Below are 21649 nucleotides of genomic sequence, written 5' to 3'. Positions count from 1 at the left end.
TTTCCGAGCGTGAGCAGGGGAGCATTTGCCCTCCCCCTCCCCCGCCCCATCAAAGTAACAGCAATATGGCTTCACACCTCTTTTTCCTTTTTTTCTTTCCGTTTTCCGGGGTCCCCCCCCCCCCCCCCCCCCTCGCGACGCCCATGAGAGTGCTGTCATTTTTATTTTTATGGTGATGGTTATTCTTTTTTGGTTTTCATCTCAGGATGTCGACATTACTCAGTAAAAAATCCCAAATTTGAATGAAATACCGCCAGGTGAGTATTTATCACCGCAAGAAGTAGGAGTATTATTGTGTAAATTTCGAGAATTGGTTTCGCAATAGTTATGTTTCGCAATAGGGGGAAACCCCTGTCGTCATGTGCGCAATCTGTAATTTACTAGTCTTGGTTCCTGACGGCTTGCGTTTTGATACATGAGTAATACCGCGAGAGGGCGCTAACACCAGAAAGTACACGTACGCAGTTTATTTTTAGATCTGACCACACCGGGGATACCGGGACTATTTGCTGATGCATCTGGAAACAAGTATAGCGTTTATAGTTCAGGGGTTAAGTTCCAAACATTAACATACGCGCAGATGTTTTTGGAGGGAGAGCATCTGGCATTCACTCGCCTGATGTGATACGGGAAATTCGGACGAACAAGGGTTTACTGGACATTTTTGTCGGCAGCGACTCTGTACTCAGGTAACGTAAGCGACTTTTTCTTGCAATAATGTCCATTGGGGAAAGAATGTTGGGAAAAAAAAGGTTGCAAACTGACGCAATTGTGTACAATAGTGTATGGTAATATTGTATGGAGGCCTTCTACTACTACTACTACTACTAGTACTAGTACTACCGAGTGCAGCGTTGAACTACCCGTGAATATAGCAACGTTCACGGGTCTACCTTCGTTCTAGCCCCATGTGGCCAGTTTACTGGACTACCTCCGTAAACAAAGGCCACACTTCCACTAGTCCGAGCATGGAGGAAGGAATGGTCCGAGTAACTATGTCTACGGATCGCTTTTTAACATTTGGACATGGTCGGGCGATAGTAGAGTCCAAGATCGACGGCCCTATTGCGGTTACTATTAATTTTGTTTGACCATTTTCACTTGTACCCCTGATTAAAATCGTCAGATTTCACCCCTAAAACGGTCTTCAAACTGCCTTATGCGCCCCTGTAGGGCTAGGCTTCGGTGGGAAGTGAAAATACAAATGATGGTGGTTAGGTTTACATACCTTTGGGTACTCCTAGAACTATGACTAGGCTCCGCGTAAGCGGAGCCTCATAGATGTAGAAGCCCGCAAAATTGTCTGCAGCACAAAACACTAATAAAGTACAAAAACGTCCATCAAAATGCAGACATTTCACACAGAACCGCTGCACAGTTTGCCCCTATACTCTGTACTTTACCTCTTGACATACTCACGTATCTTTGGCACAACTAACATACAGACATAGGTGGATTCTGTCGGTTTTTAGGCCAAAATGATGAAAAATATGCCCTTTCCGCACTGAGCCAACCGAACACTTGAAACGTGCACGCATATGATCGAGCGATGATTTTCGGAGCGCGCCGCGGGGGGTACATGCACTTGTACGCATGCACATACTATCATTTCGCCTGCACCGTACCCCCCGCGGCGCGCTCCGAAAATCATCGCTCGATCATATGCGTGCACGTTTCAAGTGTTCGGTTGGCTCAGTGCGGAAAGGGCATATTTTTCATCATTTTGGCCTAAAAACCGACAGAATCCACCTATGTTAGTTGTGCCCAAGATACGTGAGTATGTCAAGAGGTAAAGTACGGAGTATAGGGGCAAACTGTGCAGCGGTTCTGTGTGAAATGGCTGCATTTTGATGGACGTTTTTGTACTTTATTAGTGTTTTGTGCTGCAGACAATTTTGCGGGCTTCTACATCTATGAGGCTCCGCTCACGCGGAGCCTCATAGTTCTAGGAGTAACCTTTGGGTACTCCTAGAACTAGTCCAAAAATTTGGGACTCTCAATACTGTGTATGAGAGTCCCAAAACTTAAGGTATCCATATCATGCAAAAGTTTGTGCTGCATAATAAAACCAGTGTGAATCAAATTTGCAAGCTTCTTACTCACTACAGTTTCCTCAATAATCCCCGAAACTTCTGCCTCGCAAAGTTGCTGTTGTGAGCATTGCATCACCAAAAATTCAGCTTTTAATTCAAATTTTTGCAGAGAGTTATCGAAATCCAAACGTGAGACATCACGTTGATGTGTACTGCAATGCATTGTGCAAAAAAACTCCCTAGCTAGAACATTTTCATCTTGTAGATAAAGCAGCGCCCTCTTGTTGATCTGAGTGAATGTAGAATGTTTCATTTTTTAACAGAGGGCGCTGTGTTCATTTGGCTATCAATTAAAAAACAAGTAAGCTGCAAGGCACTTCCTACACCTACCCAGAATACATTGGGAATCACACACCCATTTCCAGAGCATGGAGATTGACGTGGATGGTTTTTGAACTGCCAAAAACTTGCCTTAAAATTGGATTTAAGGTCTCAAATTTCGCAGATGACATGCTTGCAACTTTATCATTTTGATGTATGTGTTGTGTGGGCATTAATTATCCTAATGGTGAAGTAAAAAAAACGTCAGTAGTAATTTTGCACGTTTTTATGCACTCACGGTCCCAGTCTGTCCTAGAACTATGAGGCTCCATGTAGAGCCTCATAGTTCTAGGAGTAACCTTTGGGAAGAAAAGAGAAATTTCACCTTCAATTTGGGAAACACCCTTGTCACAAACGCCTTGTTTGAGGCTGCCATTTTGAATTCCGGAAAAGTAGACTTATGCATAGCTTTGGCTAGACTGTTTCCTGGCAAGCATTGGTGACCAATCAAAGTGCCCTGTGATTGGTCAGGTGGTCACGGCAATATCACCACTGCCTTCATGAATACTGTTTTGGTGCGTGTAAAAATCGTTTTGGTTAAAATATCAAAGAGGTTAAAATCTTCCAATGTGCATTAGGCACTGTACATGTACAAATGTACACGTACATGTTCTACGGTGTATACTTCATTACTTCAGCACCTTCTGTTGTAGCACAGTAGGAGTTATATGGATGGCGTTTACTGTACTGCATGAATGCAGCGTGAAGAAGCAGCATTCTACATGTAGCTCCTGGGACCACACATACACCAGCTTTAAATGTTTACATTCAGAAATCTTGTTGGTTAATCAGTTAAAATTGACAACTCTTCCATCCTTTCTGTTTATAGATTTAAAGGGAAACCATATTGAGGATTGAGGTGCAGTGTTGAAATGAGTGCTACAAAACAACTCTCTCGTTCACAGAAGGCAATACCTCGCGTCTGAATATCACTGATGTACATACACATGTACATGCATTACCTAACCTGGTGCGAACAACTACAACTAAGAACTAAACGATTAAAGGATCCCAATAAACATTTACAGGACTTACACAAGAACTTTGCCAAATATTTTTATAACTTACTGAAAGTTTCGTGCTTTGAATTAACGTGCATTGCAAGTCATCTAAATGGCAAACTTATTAGGTCAAAGTGTTACTCAAGTGCAATTGAACCCTCATCAACTATCACTCCTCTTCGCCCAACAAGCAACTGCGCAAGCTGCCCTAGACAGAAAGAGCGGAGCCTTCAAGAAACTGGTCGTGGAGGTTCAAACAAGCAAGCAGGATGCAGAACGTTACAAAGAACGGTCAAAGTACCTGGAACTGGATGTTGCTCGAACGGATGCTTACCTTGCAAAGGTACGACAGCAGTTCACTGAACAGCAGAGAAAGAACGCAGAACTGAACGCGGAATTGGCAAACTCTCGGAAGCGAGAGAAGATTTGTGCAAGATGTCATGGGAATGAGGATGAGAGGGGAGGGGTTACCAAGATTCAAGGGGGAGATCAGTCATCATCTTATTCCAAGGAAGAACCTGGAAAGGCCCAGAAAGCTTCACAGAAGACCGGCGGAGATAAACATGAGGTTTGTATTTCATTGAAAAAGACAAAAATTGATATAATATTTGATTTTCTTTTGAATCTCAAGGAGCCCTTTTCCGAGTCCTACGTTTCGGTAAAGGTAATTAACTTGAGAAACTGAACAAATGGGTCTAACCTTTTGGGGTTTTCATTATGATAAGGAGTCTGAGTAGTTAGACAAAAAGAGATGTGATGCGATCAAGCTACATGAGTCGTTTGTCGACCCTGGTCAAAATTTTTTATTACAGATTTGAAAAGAGCACAATCTCAGCATTACTGCTGTGAATACTGCATGCTGATACCATCTGTAGTTCAAAAATTATGGAAGTCGGAACACCAAGAGATGTGATGAAGTGATGTGATGAAGTGGCCCTATTTTGCCCTGTATCTCCAAATAAAAATTCCTGACAAATGACTCATTTAGCTTGATCGCATCACATATGATGAAAACCGGGATGTAGTTGAGTCAATCACAAGTCCATCACAAGTCATCCAGACCTCATTCAAATCACATGCTAGTCAAATTGTTACTCTTTTTGCACTGTTTCTTGTGACTGGGCTTGTGAAAGGGTTTGTGATTTACATGTGATGGACTCAATTACATCCCTGGATGAAAAGTTACAAAGACTCAATTCTTACTTCTTTTGCAATTTAAGCACAGACGATTTCGCTTGATAATGATCCCATTTGTGCTTTTACTTTGTGTTTACCATTTGCTATGAAACAAAACTTGGCGGCAACTTGTGCTTGCGACCATGGTGACTCGAACTAAAAACACTGCGAAATGTTAAGTGGCGTTGCTTTGTGCTCTGCGTTTGCTGGATTTCTCGCCTTTTTTTCGCGGTCTCCCCAAATGTAAAAATACATTTTAAAATGCCCGGTCTGGAAAAAACACATCAGTGCTGAGATTTTTTTTGAAAAGTTTTAGCAGTATGCTCCAGAGAAAGGCCGTGGAAAATTGGGAGTTATTTTCTTTGATTTATTTTTTTAATCAAGGTGTCATCTTTATGGTCTTTAATTTTTACATAAGATAATCAATAGGCCTATATCGAATATTCTCAATATTAGATTTCCGATATATATCGATTATTGAAAATTCAGATATTGACAGGGCTTACTTTTGCATCACAGTGAGAACTGTTTTGTTGCATAGCACCTCATATTTCAGCATCTTTGAAAAAATACATGCATCAGTCTGACGCAGTCAGTTAGAAATTTCTATTTAGAACACGTCTTCAAGATGGCATCAGTTGCTGGATTTTGCAATACACTTATTAAAGCATTGATTACTCAGTGTGGGCAGAGCAATGGAATGTACACATGTACGTGGTCATTGCTGAATATAGACATGAGGTACACTGGTACTTGGCACTCCCATTAGACTTCATTTCTAGGTGGGGGGAACCCCAGAACATTGCAAGTTCAGACATGCTAGTATGTTATTGCTCGCCAATTGAGGCAGACCTTGCTGAACGAGAAGGCTTGCCAACAAAAGTTCCTTGATCAATTTCTCTTGTTTTGAATTCTGTCATGTTTATTTTTGACTGTCATGGTTTTCATTAAGAACGGTTACTCATTTAGGTTGTGATTTCATTGTCCGCACAGTTGAGAAAGCTGGTTTTACTTTCTGTTCGTTAATCCATGCATGTTGCTTACTGAAGAAGGTTAAAACACAACCAGCATGAGCATGATTTTGTAACCGAGAAAATGGGTGTGAAATCATTCCAAAAGCAGAGCCATTAAAAAGAATGTATTTTTGCTGGGCACTGTTATCCGGAAACACTTTTTAGTTGGCCTAAGTAATTAATTACATACATGTACAAAACTATACATTGCACATGTATGCACATATAACGATATGTATAATATGAGCTTGTTTCTGCATTCAATATGGGATGTTGAACAATAGAGGACAATAGGGTCCCCAATTCCCGAAGGTCCCCAATCTCTGATCGTGTGCAAAACATATGGGAGGTCTTCCTAAAAAGTAAAAGTACAAACAAAAGAGGGACAATAGGGGGTCTCCGATTGCAGGTAAATAGGCCCTGTACACACTTGTGTGCGTACATGTATGCCTGAATTAATTTATGAATTTGTTTATTTGTGAATGCATTTTATGATCTGATTGGACTGTGTCAGGCCTCAAGTTGGAAACGCTTAAAACAGTAAAACCATTAAAAGAGCATAGCATTGGTTCTGAACTATGTATTTTCAGTTGGATGAAATGCTGACTCAACCAGTACGTTCACCATTATTAGTTTTGTCTAAAGTCAAGGTTTTTTTTTTTACTGTGAATCTAAAAATGTGCGATTTTCCATATATTCTTTGTTAGGCCAAAAAAAAAAAATATTCGGTCTCTGGTCAGACCAAAGTTCCGGAATTGACGCGGCCACGCGGCTTTTTTTTTTTTTTGCTTTTTTTTTCTTTTTTCTTCAAGCTTGGATTGTACAGAAAAGGTGGGGTACTATTTTGCTTTTTTTGTGTCCTCGTGTACATTGGTGTCCTCCATAATTTGCCTTGGTGCTTTCGATCATTTGCCTTGGTGCAATTTCCCATTCCTTGGTGCTCTTTGGTAAAAAAAAATGAGGAGGTGCGAAATAGAGGGCGCTGTTGGAGCTACCGCGGAACATTTTGGGAAAAAAAAGATCGACGCGCATGATTAAAATTGACGCGCGCGCTGACCAGAGACCGACTTATTTTTTTTTTTGGCCTTACCCAAACCAACTTTGAAACCAAATAAGTATGACGTGTTTTGATTAAAAATAATTACACGTAGTATAGCATGCTTTTTGTTGCAAATGTTGCAAGATGTTAAGGTTGTACAAGTTCATTTCATGGAGATGTCAAGGAGGAATTAATTACTGAGCAAATTTACTTTCTGAGCGCACATGTAAATCACACTGAGGAAGTGTGCATCACTATGCATTGCAGTTTGGCTGGTAATAACCTGTTTTTTGCTAAGCATAATCTGTTCTCAGTAAATTCCTTCGCTTAGGAACCTCCACCCAAGTTATTTGCCATCTCCAACTCAACCTGATTTCTTTTTTTTATCACTGTATCCTGTTCTTCCAGTCATCCAGGCCAGCTGATGAGCAGCCTAGTAGCAGACTATTCCGGCCAAAGCCTGCTGTACCGTACTCATTTAGGTTGTGATTTCATTGTCCGCACAGTTGAGAAAGCTGGTTTTACTTTCTGTTCGTTAATCCATGCATGTTGTTTACTGAAGAAGATTGAAACACAACCAGCATGAGCACGGTTTTGGTAACCGAGAAAATAGTTATGTTCCCCAATACTGATGTTCTCCAGCCCTAACCCTAATCTTAAGGATTTCGGGGAACATACATTGTAGAAATTGGGGAACATCGGGTAGACCCCGTTTTTTGGGGTAGTGTTACTGGAAACACTTTTAGTTGGCCTAAGTAATAGCACAAAGATGAATGCACACGCTACAGACACGCTTTATTTGTCTGTGAATGCCTTTTATGATTTGACTGTAAGGCCTCAAGTTGGAAAAATGTAAAAAGAATAAGATTCTTATAAAAGAAATTAACAACATTCTGAACTGTCAACAAACTGTATGTAGATGTTCTTTTTGTACCCCCAAAAACTTTAAAACCAAATAAGTACAATGAGCATTGCGTGTTTCGAGTAAGTACATGTAAACTTATTTAAATAATTATAACACACTTTCTGTTCACAAATGATGCAAGATGTTAAGGTTGTACTACATGTACATGTAATGTTGCCAGGTCCCAATTTCATGGAGATGCCAAAGAGGAGTTACAACTTACATACGTGTACATGGTGTACATGTACATTTTTGTACTAAGCAAATTTACATTCTGAGCATACATGTACATTGTACATCATACATTGTGTCATATTGAGGATTACAGTACATGTATATATACAGGGTGAGTCAACCCAAACCCCCCAAAATGTATTTCATATTTTAAAAAAAATATGTAGCACCAAAAATAATAATGACTGGAAAGCCAAGTTCAAAAACTAGTTTCAGATACAAAAAAATATTGAAATTGCTCAATCCGTTCAAAGAATATCACCATTTAAACGCAATGACTCTAAAACCTGTCTCGTCCAAAAAATAAATTGCTTTCAAGTCATTATTATTTTTGGTGCTAAATATTTTTTAAATATGAAATATAATTTTGGGGGTTTGGGTTCCGCTTTTTTTGACTCACCCTGTAGAAGTGATATTATGCAATGCATTGCAGTTTGACTGGTGATAACCCATTTGTGCTAATCAGATACTGATCAGATAATTTTCAGCAAATTTCATAGCTTTATTAGGAACTCCATGCAATTGGCACCAGGTAATTAGGGAGATAACATTGCTTTGTACCACTATAAGTAACTGAAGCAGGTGGATCTTCCCCTCCCCTGCCAGCCTGTTATCTGCCCCACTCCAACGCCATCTGACTTCTTATTTATGTCACTGTATTCCGTTCTTTCAGTCGTCCAGGCCAGATAATGAGCAGCCTAGTAGCAGACCATTCCGGCCCAAGCCTGCTGTACCATTCCAGCCCAAGCCCGGTGTATCATTCGAGCATCATGAGCTTTTCATCCACCAGATGATGCTGATGAAGCAAGAACTGACAAGACTAGCCAAGGAGAAAGGCCAAGATGTCGACAAAATCTTGGTGAGAAGTTGTGTTTTAGTCAGCAAATCCTGGGGCAAATATTCTGCTTTTGTGAATTACCCTAAAGGAAGAAGAACAAGCTTGTCATTGGAGAGTTTCTGACGAAATTGCAAAAGTGACTTGTGGAAAGTATCACTGAAGTAATCGTCTAATGAAATCCAGATACGTGCATGTGCTTATTGAAACCCTTTAAGTGTGGATGTCTTAACAAAATGTACACAAGCCACAGGGAGTATGTACATACAGTGTGTATTGCACACATAAAAAGGTACATGCCCATGTACATTGTTATTTGCATTGGTATAGGTCTATTGTTAGGTCCTAGGCAGAATTAGGTTAAATACATGTACCATTGTCCATGTTGTCAAAGGGGATTTCCCTTTTAACTATTTCGCAATCAGGAAGCTGGGAAATACAATAACGATTGATTGCCTCTGTCAAACTGAAACTATGACCTCTGTATAACAAAACAAACATGACAATGGAATTATGTAGTTGAATAATAGTCACGCCAGCGTGATGAGTGGGAGCAATTGTGCGTTACATTGTAAATAATACAGATACATGTAATCCTCTTTCAAGTTCCTTATTGCCCAATCCTAGTTAGCAATCCTAGTGAGCATCTGGGAAATACCCTTACAACCATCTGTCAAAATTAACCATTGTTAAAAAGGACCCAATTCAACATTTTTGTACCATTTGCAGCCGATTTCACAAAGTGTGTAACTTACATACATGTACACAATGTACAAATGTATCAAATTTGCGCAACAATTTGGTTGCACGGCTGTGGTCAATTTCACAAAAATCGGTGTAGCCAGTCAACATTTAACAAACTTAAACAGTCTTTGAGGCACCTCGAACCGCCATTTGAAAATATATTTGTCCAACTTTCTTCAAAAAATTGAGGCAACGGCTAAAAATCTTGTCATTAGGTAAAAGAGCAATTCACTTCAAAAACAAAGCTGTGGGTTTCTGGTTCCAACCTTGATAAGTTGAGCAATGGCAGACTCCACAAGAATCACAATTACTGGTACAATGTGGTCAGTAACGTTAACAGTCCATATTCAGTGGCATGCCATACATGTACCTTGCATGATAAAATGACATGCATATAATTTGTTAAGCAAGTTGCAGACTGTCAAATGTACAGCTACTCAAATGAGTCATAACGAAACATGTTGCTCAACTTTTGCAATAACATGTTGCTTAAAGAGGCGCAGCAAGGTCATTTTTATTGGGGGAGGGACTTGAAAAAGGGCACTCATCCATCTGTGCTGAAAAAAAGCCATTTTGTTTTCACTTGTCACTTGGCCTCGGTAAAATCAACAGGTTTTTTTTGGGGGGGGGGCGGGGCTGTTCAAATTGGAGGGTCATGGGCACTATCTGACAGTACATGCAGGTGGCAGTTATCAGGGTGGCACAATTGCCGACATTCACGCCAAATTCTAAAAACAGCACTCGTAAGAAAGGCTGTGGCTAAAAAAGGGCACTCGGTTTTTTTTTTGGGGGGGGGAGGGAGGAGGGTAATGGCTGGGTGAAAAAGGGCAGTTGTGTACAACAGGGTACTTTTTCCAAGTACTTTTTGCATAATTTGTTGCGTAAGTTGGGGACGTCAGTTGTACAGGTACTCATTGGGAAACTTTAAAAAAATGAGTCATAACGAAACCTGTAAAAGTTGCGCAATGTTGTTCAACTTTTGCAATAATATGTCGCTTAATGGGCGTAGCAAGGTCATTTTTATTGGGGGGAGGGGAAGACTTGAAAAAGGGCACTCATCCATCCAATTATCGGACAGTACATGTAGGTGGCGCTTATCAGGGTGGCACAATTGCCAACATTCACGCCAAATCCCCAAAAGGGCACTCCTAAAAAAGGCCCCCCGCCTATAGCGGTGGGGGCCGCTATGCCTCTGAAGTGGAGTTATTTTATTTCCTCAACATTCGGGAAATTCACTGCAACAAGTGCAATCCGCTCTGTTCAGAAGCACCCCCTCACCGGCAAAGGAAGTACAGTTGGAGGTGACCGACCGACGCCATCTTGCCTGACTGCAATTCGTTTGCGCGGCGAAGTGCGGCCATGCCACTGCGTGTAAATAGTACAAATCCCCTGGTGTACGTGGGTCAAACACAAGGAACGGTGTGCGTCAACCTGCGAAATGTCCTGCCCATGGGACGTCGTTGTTAGGTGAAAGGGCGCCCTCTTTTGGTAGCGCACGGAGCTCATAGCCGAACGAAAGCTAGGGAGAGGACAATGAAAGAATATTGCATTTCATCAGGCGTGGGAGGAAAATCCTGCAATTATCTTTCCAGTGAAAAACCCAAAGAATCAGGCAGGGACTGAAAACACAATGCACTTGATGACTGAATCATAGAGATCTATGGAAGGACAGGATACCTACATGTAGGTGTAATGGAACCAATTATGAGCAAGCTCAAGAGAGAAATATGGTTAACTGTAATTGCATTATATTTTGCCGAGACCTCCTCAACAATAGTTGGATTCGTCTTGTCAACTTAGCTTATAGACCGATCTAGTAAACCTTGCCTAATGGTCATTTCGTTTGACCAAACACACTCTTGCATAATGTCTGTCATGCCTGCACAAAATAATAACAGAAATGGGTATTTATAAAGCGCATGTATCCACCATTATTGGTGCTCAAGGCGTTGCATCATTACCCTGCTCATTGGGCCAATATTCCAACTGTAGCTCCCTGGGGAGTACATGTATACAGCTCGATGTTGCCATTTCGGCGCAAAGCAGCTAAATCAACCACAATAACTATCTCTGCCCTCACAGGCACCCATTTACTCCTGGGTGGGGAGAAACAATGAGTGACAAAGTGCTTTGTCTAAGGGCACACGAACCATAACCCCAGGCTAGACTCGAACCTACAACCTTCAGAGTTACCTGCAGACCACGAATTCAATGCTACAGACCACGAGGCCTCAGCACTCCACAAGGCTGACATGCATGCACGCGCATATGTTTGCTCCTGGCACATGCAGTCAGGCATTGAAAAGGCGCACATGCTGTTGCCCAACGTGTGTGCAGTGGTCCGAGCTTACTTAGTGAATCGGTCTGTTTTGGACGAGTCTACGGAGCGGTTTTTGCACCTTGTTACATGTATAAGTGCGCAGGTGTGAAATTACATCACGTGTACAATTACATCATTACATCACCAGTCAAGCAACGGACCTTGACTGAACGTGCTCAATGTTGTCTCACAACACACAGGAAGCCGCAGAATACAAAGAGACCATTAAGAAGCTACAGGAAGACATCCAAGACAAAGCAGATGAGAATGAGCGATTGTTAGAGAAGATTGACAGGCTATGCTCTAAGAAGGACCAACCAGCCAGTCAAATAGTCCAACTGCAGTTTATGGTAAGTGAGCATCTTCCTGAATTAAAGCACAAATCCATAATGTTTGTCTGAAGGCAGTTATTGTTGTTACTCTTGTGGAGCAGGCCTATAGACTCCACGCACATGTACTCACTCAACAGTTGCAAAGAGAGAGAGTTACACAATGTACATATGTAACAGGGACTCGGGCAAACTTTTTGCACTATATACGTCGATTCATGTCAAATGTCAACAGGGTTCAATTTCCCTACATTTTCACGCTACTCAACGCAACACCAGCGTTTTTGCTGCACATGTAATGTTTCAACCCGTGTACAGTCGAGTCTCGTTATAACAAACTCGTTCTGACCTAGCCAAATTGTTTGTTATATCAGAATTTTGTATTAAGAGGAACATCAGTCCCATTCATTGTGCATATAAATGCACAGTCGGGACCAAGGCTTTATGTTTGTTAAAACAAGAATTTTGTATAACAGAGTTTGTACTAACGAGAGTCAACTGTATTGTGTGATTGTGTCGCACCACACACACGGTTGTCTGCCCTACATGTGTTTAATAGCTCCATGGATGTCAGCCCAACCATGGGCTGACATGGATTCTGATTTCCTGATTTCGGGCCTTTAGCTGAGTGTACTTTGTGCTGTGTACAAAGTGTGGACATGCAGTAGTGTGCCCCACATACGGAGCTCTTATACACGTGATCTGAATGCACCATCTAGCATGTCTGGTGTTCATTCACAGAGTTCATAAAGTACGATGTTTATTCAGCACAAACAGCTATCTGAGATACAATAGCCATTTCAGTCACAGATATCTGTTAAAACTGTTTGGAAAACAGGCTGTTTTGTCTGGCTTCTTCCACCCCCTAACTACAAAACAGCATGTAGGAATCCCAATCCAATGCCATTTTAGTTCTAACACAGAAATTGATCAAGTCCCTGTAACCCTCCTGCTGTCTGAACAGTCACAAACCGTCACAAAAAATCAATCCTCTTCCCCTGCCATGCCTTTATACACAGGCTAGTCACCAACAGTAAAATTCCAAGCACTGTTACTTATCAAATCTAGTCAACAGACAAAAGCAGGCAATTTGGTAGGCACAGCTTGATTATCACTCATCGACAGTCAAAGCATAGATGTACATGTATTAAGTTACATAAAGCAGTCACAGCCAGTCAGCCCTGCTTTATGTAGGTTGGGAGCTCTTAACTGTTAAAAGCAGTCACTTGATTGATTCGACTGAAAAAAACCCCAACTTTACATGGAATGTATGTTTGCATAGGAGGATTAAATAACATCTTCCAAGATGGACTGCATATGCACATGTACGTACTTTCAAACAAGTGGTGGCATTTTGTAAAGTACTTGTATGTGAACAGCTACATGTACCGGAAGCATGGTGAAGCATCACAAATAGGCCACGTCAAACTTTTTAACAATTTAATGCTTATCACGTGGACTGACTTTCACTGGGCATGTTGCGAGAAAGCAAACGAATCCCTTATTCTTCATCTCACATGAAAGGGTTTAAAGGAAAAAAATCACTGCGTGCAATACAGGACAAAAACATGATAAAGATACATTCTTTTGGCTGTGTTGCTTGTTTGAAACTGACTTGAATAAAAGAGTTGACTTTTGATAATTGGTTGGTATTGACTATTTCTACCCTTGTAGAATGAGAAACTTGAGAAGAGACTAAACCTAAGCCAAGTCATGATAGATACCTTGTCCAAACGCTGTGAGGAACTGAAAGACGAGCTCCAGAAATATGGTCCATTCAAAAAGGAAGACGGCCGTGCTGTTCATGACTCCAAAGTCTTCCTTCCAATCCAGAAGGAGGAGGGGAAAAAGAAGAGCACTTCTGAGAAAACTGGGAGCACCAGAAAGGGACAAGATGAGGTAAGAACATCCATCTGAACATCTGGAAAAGAAACGTCTTGGAAATTGTTCAAATTTCTCCCCATTAATTGAATTCCCATGTATCTATTGTGAAAGCAAAACACATCTGTAGCTTTACTACCGTGTGTAAGAATTTGAAAATTTTAAGAAATGTTTTCCTCCTTTTCTAAAGGCTGATGGAGGAGTATCCTTGGACCAGTTTGAGCAGCAGAAGCAACGACTCAATGAAAAGATTCAGCATCTTGACACTCAGCTCAAGAAGGTGACAGGAGATAATAAACAGCTGATCAAAAATCGACAAGAGGCAGAAAAACAAAGAGAGGTAAGTTATAGCCCTTAAAGTAACTCTCTCCTTTCTATAACCGTCCCCTCCACCATTTAATTACTAACCAGTTACCTCTTTTAGCAAACCTTGAAAAAGGCTCTTTAAGCCCTTTTCTAGAGTTTTTGTTCCATTTGTTCCTATGTAAATTTAAATTTGAATTCCATTCCAGCAACCTCCTGCACTGGAGGTTCTGGTAGTCTGGTGTCTTGACATTCTCACCCACTCTGAACAATGTATTCATGCTTGGTTGTCTTCATGTAACTGTGTAAGAGCTTGCCTGAATCATGTTATACACAATTACACAGCAACAGTGATATTAGTTGAGGGAATTCAAGATGAAATGTGAGCTTGACAATAAATCAGCGTTTCAGGGTTTCTTCAAATTTCACTGACAAATTCCGTAGGTTACTCACAGTGGAGTGTATTTTGACTGACATTGTTCTCACTTGCAGATATTTGAGCAGCGCTACAACGCTCTGATGGAGACAATGCAGGATATTCAGAAGAAACAGCAGCAATGTTCCAACTGTCGCAGCTTGGAGCTAGAGATTGCTAAACTCAAACAAGAGGTAGCTGACTTGAAGGAAGTCGATATGGTGGTCCGAGCACAGGTAATAACCCCCACCCCCCCAACATTTTGGCGCCAAAACCAAATAGTATCAGGACTAATTAAGTTGACCTTAAAAGATTTTCATTTCAGACTAAAGAACACTGGTCTGTGTATTTTCCTCTATCTACACGGGGTCCCCTGACGATGCCACCTGACTAAGCTTAGTAATCTAATTGACCTGTCTCGGTGGAATCGTGTTACTGAGAATCGCCTCAACGCAGCTTGTAAAATATTGTCCAATTACATGATGTACAAATGGACGCTGAACTCACAAAATCTGATACAAGCAAAAAGTAGTGTACATAAATTCCATGGGGTTGTCTAAGGGGCGTGGCTAACTCGCAAAGGGCGATAGGTCAATTGGTCAATTCACTTGATTGATTGACAGGCAAGATAGGGTCCTTAACTCTTTCTTACCAAGAATCCATTGCAATCTCTTGTAACCCACAATCCTTTGTTCCATCTTACAGATGAAGCTTTATGAGGAAGACCTGAGGCAGGAGCAGCAGGATTCAACATCTCAGAAGCAGAAGAACAACTTCATTGTTGAGCAATGGACTAAGAACTGCCAACGTATGGGCCAACAGGTAACGTCAGAATCTATGAACAACTCACACTCATTTCACACTGCCTTACCAGAAAGCATTAGACACAACTCAGGTTGGCCCAAATAGAGTTTTAGTACAATGTAGTACAATTGGTTAGAGTCTGGAGTCATTCTGAATGACTGCAGCAATCTTTTGATTCTTTTCATGTGTAGTTGCTCCTGTTTCAAACATTGAAGCTAATGTAAAGCTTCGGAGTAATTTGACACGGGTTTCAAGTTTGTCCATGAACTTGCTCAGAAATAAAGCACAGGTCCTTTGTTAACCTCGCTCAGCGCATACACTGATTTCAGTTTGTTAATTCCAAGCGTTTATTGTCTTCAATCTAGGTTGACCTTCTGACAGATGATCTCCATAGGGAACGAGAGGAAAATAGGAAACTCAAGCAACAGCTGAATGCGCTCAAGCCACAGGGCAGCCGTTCAGCCATGTCCCTAGCGCCAACCTTCAGCAATCAGCGGTGCGCCTTCAAGGGACCCAAGAGCTCCCCCTGGCAGGAAGGCTTTCATGACATGCATGACATAGAATGTGATGGGCCAGGGCAGGATGTAGCAGACGGTAAGGATTTGTCAGATTCCATGGGGGAATTCTACTCGACCAGCTCGGGGGCAACAATGCCTGGTAAGACTCCTGAAAGAAGCAGTTACCATTCCATGCAGTCAAGCTTCTCTTTGTCTCGGAAGCCTCTGGAATGCCCGAGATGTAAGAGGGAATACCCAGCGGATCGTTTGGAAGAGTTTCAGCGTCACGTCAACAAGTGCATCGATAGCTCCTGAGATCATGAAGGGGTTTTGTTTCTTTCTAAGAGTACATGAGGGAAAGATCTTTGGTTTGAATTCCCTTGAGGAAATTGTTGGAGGCCCATGGTGAAGGACTGCCTAAGAGCAGTAGGAAATGTGAGAATAATGACAACAAATTGGTTTTACATAGGTTGATGAAACACAGGTATCTCAAATTAATCAGTTGAATCAGCTTATATCCTTAGGATGTGGGACATATATTATCAGCTACTGAATGGGGTAGTTTACCACAATAGTAATCTTCATGAACATTTAATCATATAACTTGCACATATATGTAAAGCTTATCTACAGCTTTAATCAATTTAATCAATACATTCTGATCACCTTTATCATGGAGGCCTCGTTAAGTGGCGAAAGCATTGTGCTAGCAAGTGTCACAGGGCAGCTGCTTTGTACAATAGCATTCACAATGGTTTCTCCATTTGAAGGGGGTTTTGTGTGTGTACAGTGCAAACGTGCCTTGATTAATTGGTACTTAATAATTGTCCATATCCTTGGGAAAAAAAATGGCCAGTGATCTGTCTTTGTAATATCCGTCTCTGTAAAGCGCTTGCTCAGGGACATCACCAGTAATCAGTCCTTCTGTTTTGAGGCGTGCGATCACACCCCCACGCCATGACACGCTTCCTGAGAAGTGCGAATAATCGCACGCCTGAATCCCTCAGTACCGCACATCTCGGCATACATTTACAGCATAATTATACTTCATAATTTGTGAAAAATAAAGTACGTCAGTGAAGACAAAAAAAGCCCAGCTTGGACCATAGAATCACACACCTAAAACATCACTTGCCTAGAAAATCACACGCCTAGAAAAATCACACGCCTAAAAAAATCCAGGTGTGTTTTTTTCCACACGCCTGTGATTTTCAAATCAGAAGGACTAATTAATGACATAAAAAGATGCAAATTTCACCAAAAACCCTGCCATATGGAGCAAATTAGAGTCATGTGAGGGAGACAAGATAGCAAATGAAGGACGTAATGTGCAATTTGTGCATGGTTCACATGAAGTGGACACTGAGTCACATCAACTGGAGGTGGCTGGGAGTGTCAGTGAATGTACGCAACTTATTTCAATGGTTTAGTGTGCACTTGTGAAGCATGGTGGAAAAGAGAGTACTTTGTAATATTACCCGAGTTGCACAACTGTGTGTGGATATAGGATTCCATAATGCTTGAGATGTATGAATGTTTGTCAGAATATGCAATTACCGGTACTATCAAACGTATTTAATGTACTAAGGAGTTTTGATAAGATATTGGTGTGTTCTTGAGAGACGGCACAGTTAAATTGGACTGTTTGTTCGAAGCGAAGTCTCATCGTACGCAGATATGTCAAAATCACGTATTTGTTCATAGCTTCCTGGTGCAGGAATTAGCAGAAATTCCCTTGGGAAAGTTTCAGGGATTTTAGAAGTGGTTAGGAAGTGTGGTGGTTTTAGTTAGAAACGGAAATGAAATGCTGTACTGATATTAGATACTTTAACGTTCTTGTGGCAAAATGTTCTGCAATTATTTTCCTTCAATTCATTTGTATTTTTTCTTAAATTCTGCTTCAACTGTGTTTCATTTACAGTATTGCAATTGCATTTGCTTCAACTTTGTTGAAATGTTTCACAGTTTTTCCCTTTAGTTCATATGTATTTTTTTGTGATTCTGTTTCAACATACTTTCTTATAAAGTGTTTGTAGATTTGTTGTTCATCCTGTACACTTAATTGTGTGATACGAAATGGGAACATCAAATGTAACCAAAAAAACATAAGATTGTGTTTTGTGAAAAATTCTCAGGAGACTGTAATTGCCAATTCATCATTTAAAGGGAATATACAACATTTGCAAACATCGAAAAATAAAACCACCAAGTTTTTAAGAAATACCTTACTAGGATGATGGTAAATGACAGTCTAATAGCATCCTGTAAAATTATGGCACCTGGTGTGAAGTCATTTTCAAGAAAATGGTATTTTTGTATACATTTCCAACGGTGGTCGGCCGACCACCGTTGGAAAAACCTAACTATATTTCAACTACTGCTCCAAATTTACTTTTTTTTAATCCAAATTTTGTTTGGTATTGGTTACATGTTCATGAACGGGTGCAAGCCAGCTAGACTGGTTCCCTTACCTTGCAATTTTCTGGCAACTATAAATTGATTCCTTTCATCTTTAGTGGAGTCAGGGAACCAGACTACTTAAACAATTTTGTTTTTCTTGGTTTTTCCAGCATTTTTGAACACAAAACTTCAAACATGTCAGTGTAACAATATTTGATATATTATACTAACCCCTCAAATACTCCATTTCTGGAAATTACAGCAAAAGCCAATTATGTACATTCCCTTTAATTAAAAAAACAAATCCCAGACATTTGTCAGTCAATTCAGATATACATGTATATGTCATGCTTTTGTAATTTTGTAATTAGAAGTGGAAATTGCAGGGACTTTTTTGTATTTGTCTTTTGAATTTGATTTAAGCTTCAAATAGCCAGGACACAATACATAAACATGTACTTGTCTCATTGTGTAAAGGCTTAGTTTTTCTTTTAGTTTCATTTACTCTGTAGTTTGATGAGGAACATCTCTGGATTTTACAGTGATTCACAGTTTGATACATGTTTAACATATTTGTTTCTTTCCAAAATGTTCAGTCAAAATAAAGCAAAATTGTGAAGGTAAACAAATGGGTGTTGTCATGGGGAAAATGCCGCAAGGAAAATGGGCATGATATGAGGGCAAAAATACCACAAGGAAAAATGCCATGGGGAAAAACTTGCATAAGAGAAAACTTGCCATGGGGGAAAGGGCAAGAAGGGGGAAAAGGCAAGAAGGGGAAAATGTCATGGAGGAAAAAAGGGCAAGAAGGAAAAATGTCATGAAGGAAAAATGACATGAAGGAAAATTACCGTGGGGAAAAAAACGGCATGAGGGAAAAATTACACGGAGGGGAAAAAAGGTATGATATGAATGGTAAAATACCATAGGGAACAAATGCCATGGGTAAAAAAAAAAAATTGTCATGGGGAAAGGGGCATGAAGGCAAAGTGTCATGGAAGGGAAAGGGCATGAAGGAAAAGTGTCATGGAAGGGAAAGGGCATGAAGGAAAAGTGCCATGGAAGGGAAAGGGCATGAAGGAAAAGTGTCATGGAAGGGAAAGGGCATGAAGGAAAAGTGTCATGGAAGGGGAAAGGGCACGAAGGAAAAGTGTCATTGAAGGGAAAGGGCATGAAGGAAAAGTGTCATGGAAGGCAAAGGGCATGAAGGAAAAGTGTCATAGAAGGGAAAGGGCATGAAGGAAAGGGGTCATGGAAGGGGAAAGGGCACGAAGGAAAAGTGTCATGGAAGGGAAAGGGCATGAAGGAAAGTGTCATGGAAGGCAAAGGGCCTGAAGGAAAAGTGTCATGGAAGGGGAAAGGGCATGAAGGAAAAGTGTCATGGAAGGGAAAGGGCATGAAGGAAAGTGTCATGGAAGGCAAAGGGCCTGAAGGAAAAGTGTCATGGAAGGGGAAAGGGCATGAAGGAAAAGTGTCATGGAAGGGAAAGGGCATGAAGGAAAGGGGTCATGGAAGGGGAAAGGGCACGAAGGAAAAGTGTCATGGAAGGGAAAGGGCATGAAGGAAAAGTGTCATGGAAGGGAAAGGGCATGAAGGAAAGTGTCATGGAAGGCAAAGGGCCTGAAGGAAAAGTGTCATGGAAGGGGAAAGGGCATGAAGGAAAAGTGTCATGGAAGGGAAAGGGCATGAAGGAAAGGGGTCATGGAAGGGGAAAGGGCACGAAGGAAAAGTGTCATGGAAGGGAAAGGGCATGAAGGAAAAGTGTCATGGAAGGGAAAGGGCATGAAGGAAAAGTGTCATGGACGGGAAAGGGCACGAAGGAAAAGTGTCGTGGAAGGGAAAGGGCACGAAGGAAAAGTGTCGTGGAAGGGAAAGGGCATGAAGGAAAAGTGTCATGGAAGGGAAAGGGCATGAAGGAAAAGTGTCATGGAAGGGAAAGGGCATGAAGGAAAAGTGTCATGGAAGGCAAAGGGCATGAAGGAAAAGTGTCATGGAAGGGAAAGGGCATGAAGGAAAAGTGTCATGGACGGGAAAGGGCATGAAGGAAAAGTGTCATGGAAGGGAACGGGCATGAAGGAAAAGTGTCATGGACGGGAAAGGGCATGAAGGAAAAGTGTCGTGGAAGGTGAAGGGCATGAAGGAAAACTGCCATGGAAGGAAAAATGGCATGAAGGTGAAATTCCATGGGGGGGGGAACAAGGGCATGAAGGAAAAATGCCATGGGGAGAAAATGACACCGGAAACAAATCAAAAGGAAGAGGCGGTACGCATGTATATGTGAGATTGTATATACTTTACCAAAAAAGTGTATGTACACAGCAACAACTTCGTTTCCAGTGCCGTTAGAGATGTTAAAATTATAAATACAATATTGCATTAAAGTACTGCCTGAACTTTTTTCGTTTGTGCCTTGTGTGTTCGCTTTTATGATTTATACATATTTTAACACTACATTTACCAAATCATATTGAAGTAAATCCATCTGAAATGCTGTCCATATAAGACGAGGAATTTTATGTTGAAGGGTACCTGTATTTCAAATGATTTAATGCAGAGCAAGGCTTGAAGACTTAATAATATGTTTCTCTTGTACAATCATTTAAACATTGGTTTTAGTTTTATAATAATAAATTCAAGCTCTGTTTTCTTTGGCCGTTTTATGGTCACCGTATCAAAGGAATGCTACTGTATATTATTGGATATAAGGTTACTTTTTGTCTTCACTTCTTAATTAAATTACGTTATTTCATTGCATTAACTAGCCTGTAATTTTTTCAATGCTACTATGGGGTTAAAATTTTGTTTTTGATTGACGGGATTTTGAAACCTATTTCCAAGTGCCTCATTTTTGTTTGTTCTGTAATAGTATTATATCGTTGATTATAGTCCCTCAAACTGTACCTTACCTGCACTGAATGAAATATTATGCTTTACATGTAAACTGAATGAATGTAAGAATCGATGTGTACTTAATATGGAGTTTTCACTGTATAAACATGCTGTAGTTATAGCTTCTTGTGCAATTATTACTCTTTTGAATGATTTTCCAAGATTTTGACGCATTATAGTTGCTCCCAGTTCTTCAGCTATCCCTATTTGTTGTTGCCCCCAGGCAATCTTGCTGGCAAGGTTTCAACTAAATAAAAGTGCCAAGTATTGCACATAGCTATGTTCAATTTGGTCAAATCTGACTGTTTTTGTGAATGACTCAGATGAACATGTTTTAATATTCATGTCAGTACATCTTTGTATATTTAAGATTCGGGTATTAACAATCAATTAAGAGCACTCATTTTTACAGAGTTTTCCCCGAAACTTGCAGGACGTATCATTTTCTTTG

At 40.7% G+C, this 21649-nt stretch overlaps 1 protein-coding gene across 1 annotated transcript; it reads left to right on the top strand.

Moving 5' to 3' along the window:
- Positions 1-495: 495 nt before the first annotated feature.
- On the top strand, positions 496-17079 carry LOC119731212 (centrosomal protein of 55 kDa-like). The gene is made up of 9 exons (XM_038204292.1): positions 496-689; positions 3244-3983; positions 8455-8640; positions 11881-12030; positions 13684-13908; positions 14081-14230; positions 14686-14844; positions 15314-15430; positions 15778-17079. Exons 2-9 carry the CDS (start codon positions 3528-3530, stop codon positions 16222-16224), a joined length of 1890 nt encoding a protein of 629 aa, XP_038060220.1. The 5' UTR covers positions 496-689; positions 3244-3527; the 3' UTR covers positions 16225-17079.
- Positions 17080-21649: the final 4570 nt, after the last annotated feature.

The sequence above is a fragment of the Patiria miniata genome, unplaced genomic scaffold, assembly GCF_015706575.1.
Source record: "Patiria miniata isolate m_02_andy unplaced genomic scaffold, ASM1570657v1 HiC_scaffold_23, whole genome shotgun sequence".
Classification (NCBI taxonomy): Eukaryota; Metazoa; Echinodermata; class Asteroidea; order Valvatida; family Asterinidae; genus Patiria; species Patiria miniata.
The sequence above is the reverse complement of the archived record's forward strand: the minus strand, read 5'-3'. Positions and strand labels throughout refer to the sequence as shown.

What these genes read in the sequence shown, in the direction of transcription:
- LOC119731212 (XM_038204292.1), top strand. Translation starts at nt 3,528, where the DNA reads ATGGCAAACTTATTAGGTCAAAGTGTTACTCAAGTGCAATTGAACCCT. An exon ending in AAGATGTCGACAAAATCTTG is followed by an intron (nt 8,641 to 11,880) that starts GTGAGAAGTTGT and finishes CACAACACACAG; the next exon opens with GAAGCCGCAGAATACAAAGA. An exon ending in AGGCAGAAAAACAAAGAGAG is followed by an intron (nt 14,231 to 14,685) that starts GTAAGTTATAGC and finishes TCTCACTTGCAG; the next exon opens with ATATTTGAGCAGCGCTACAA.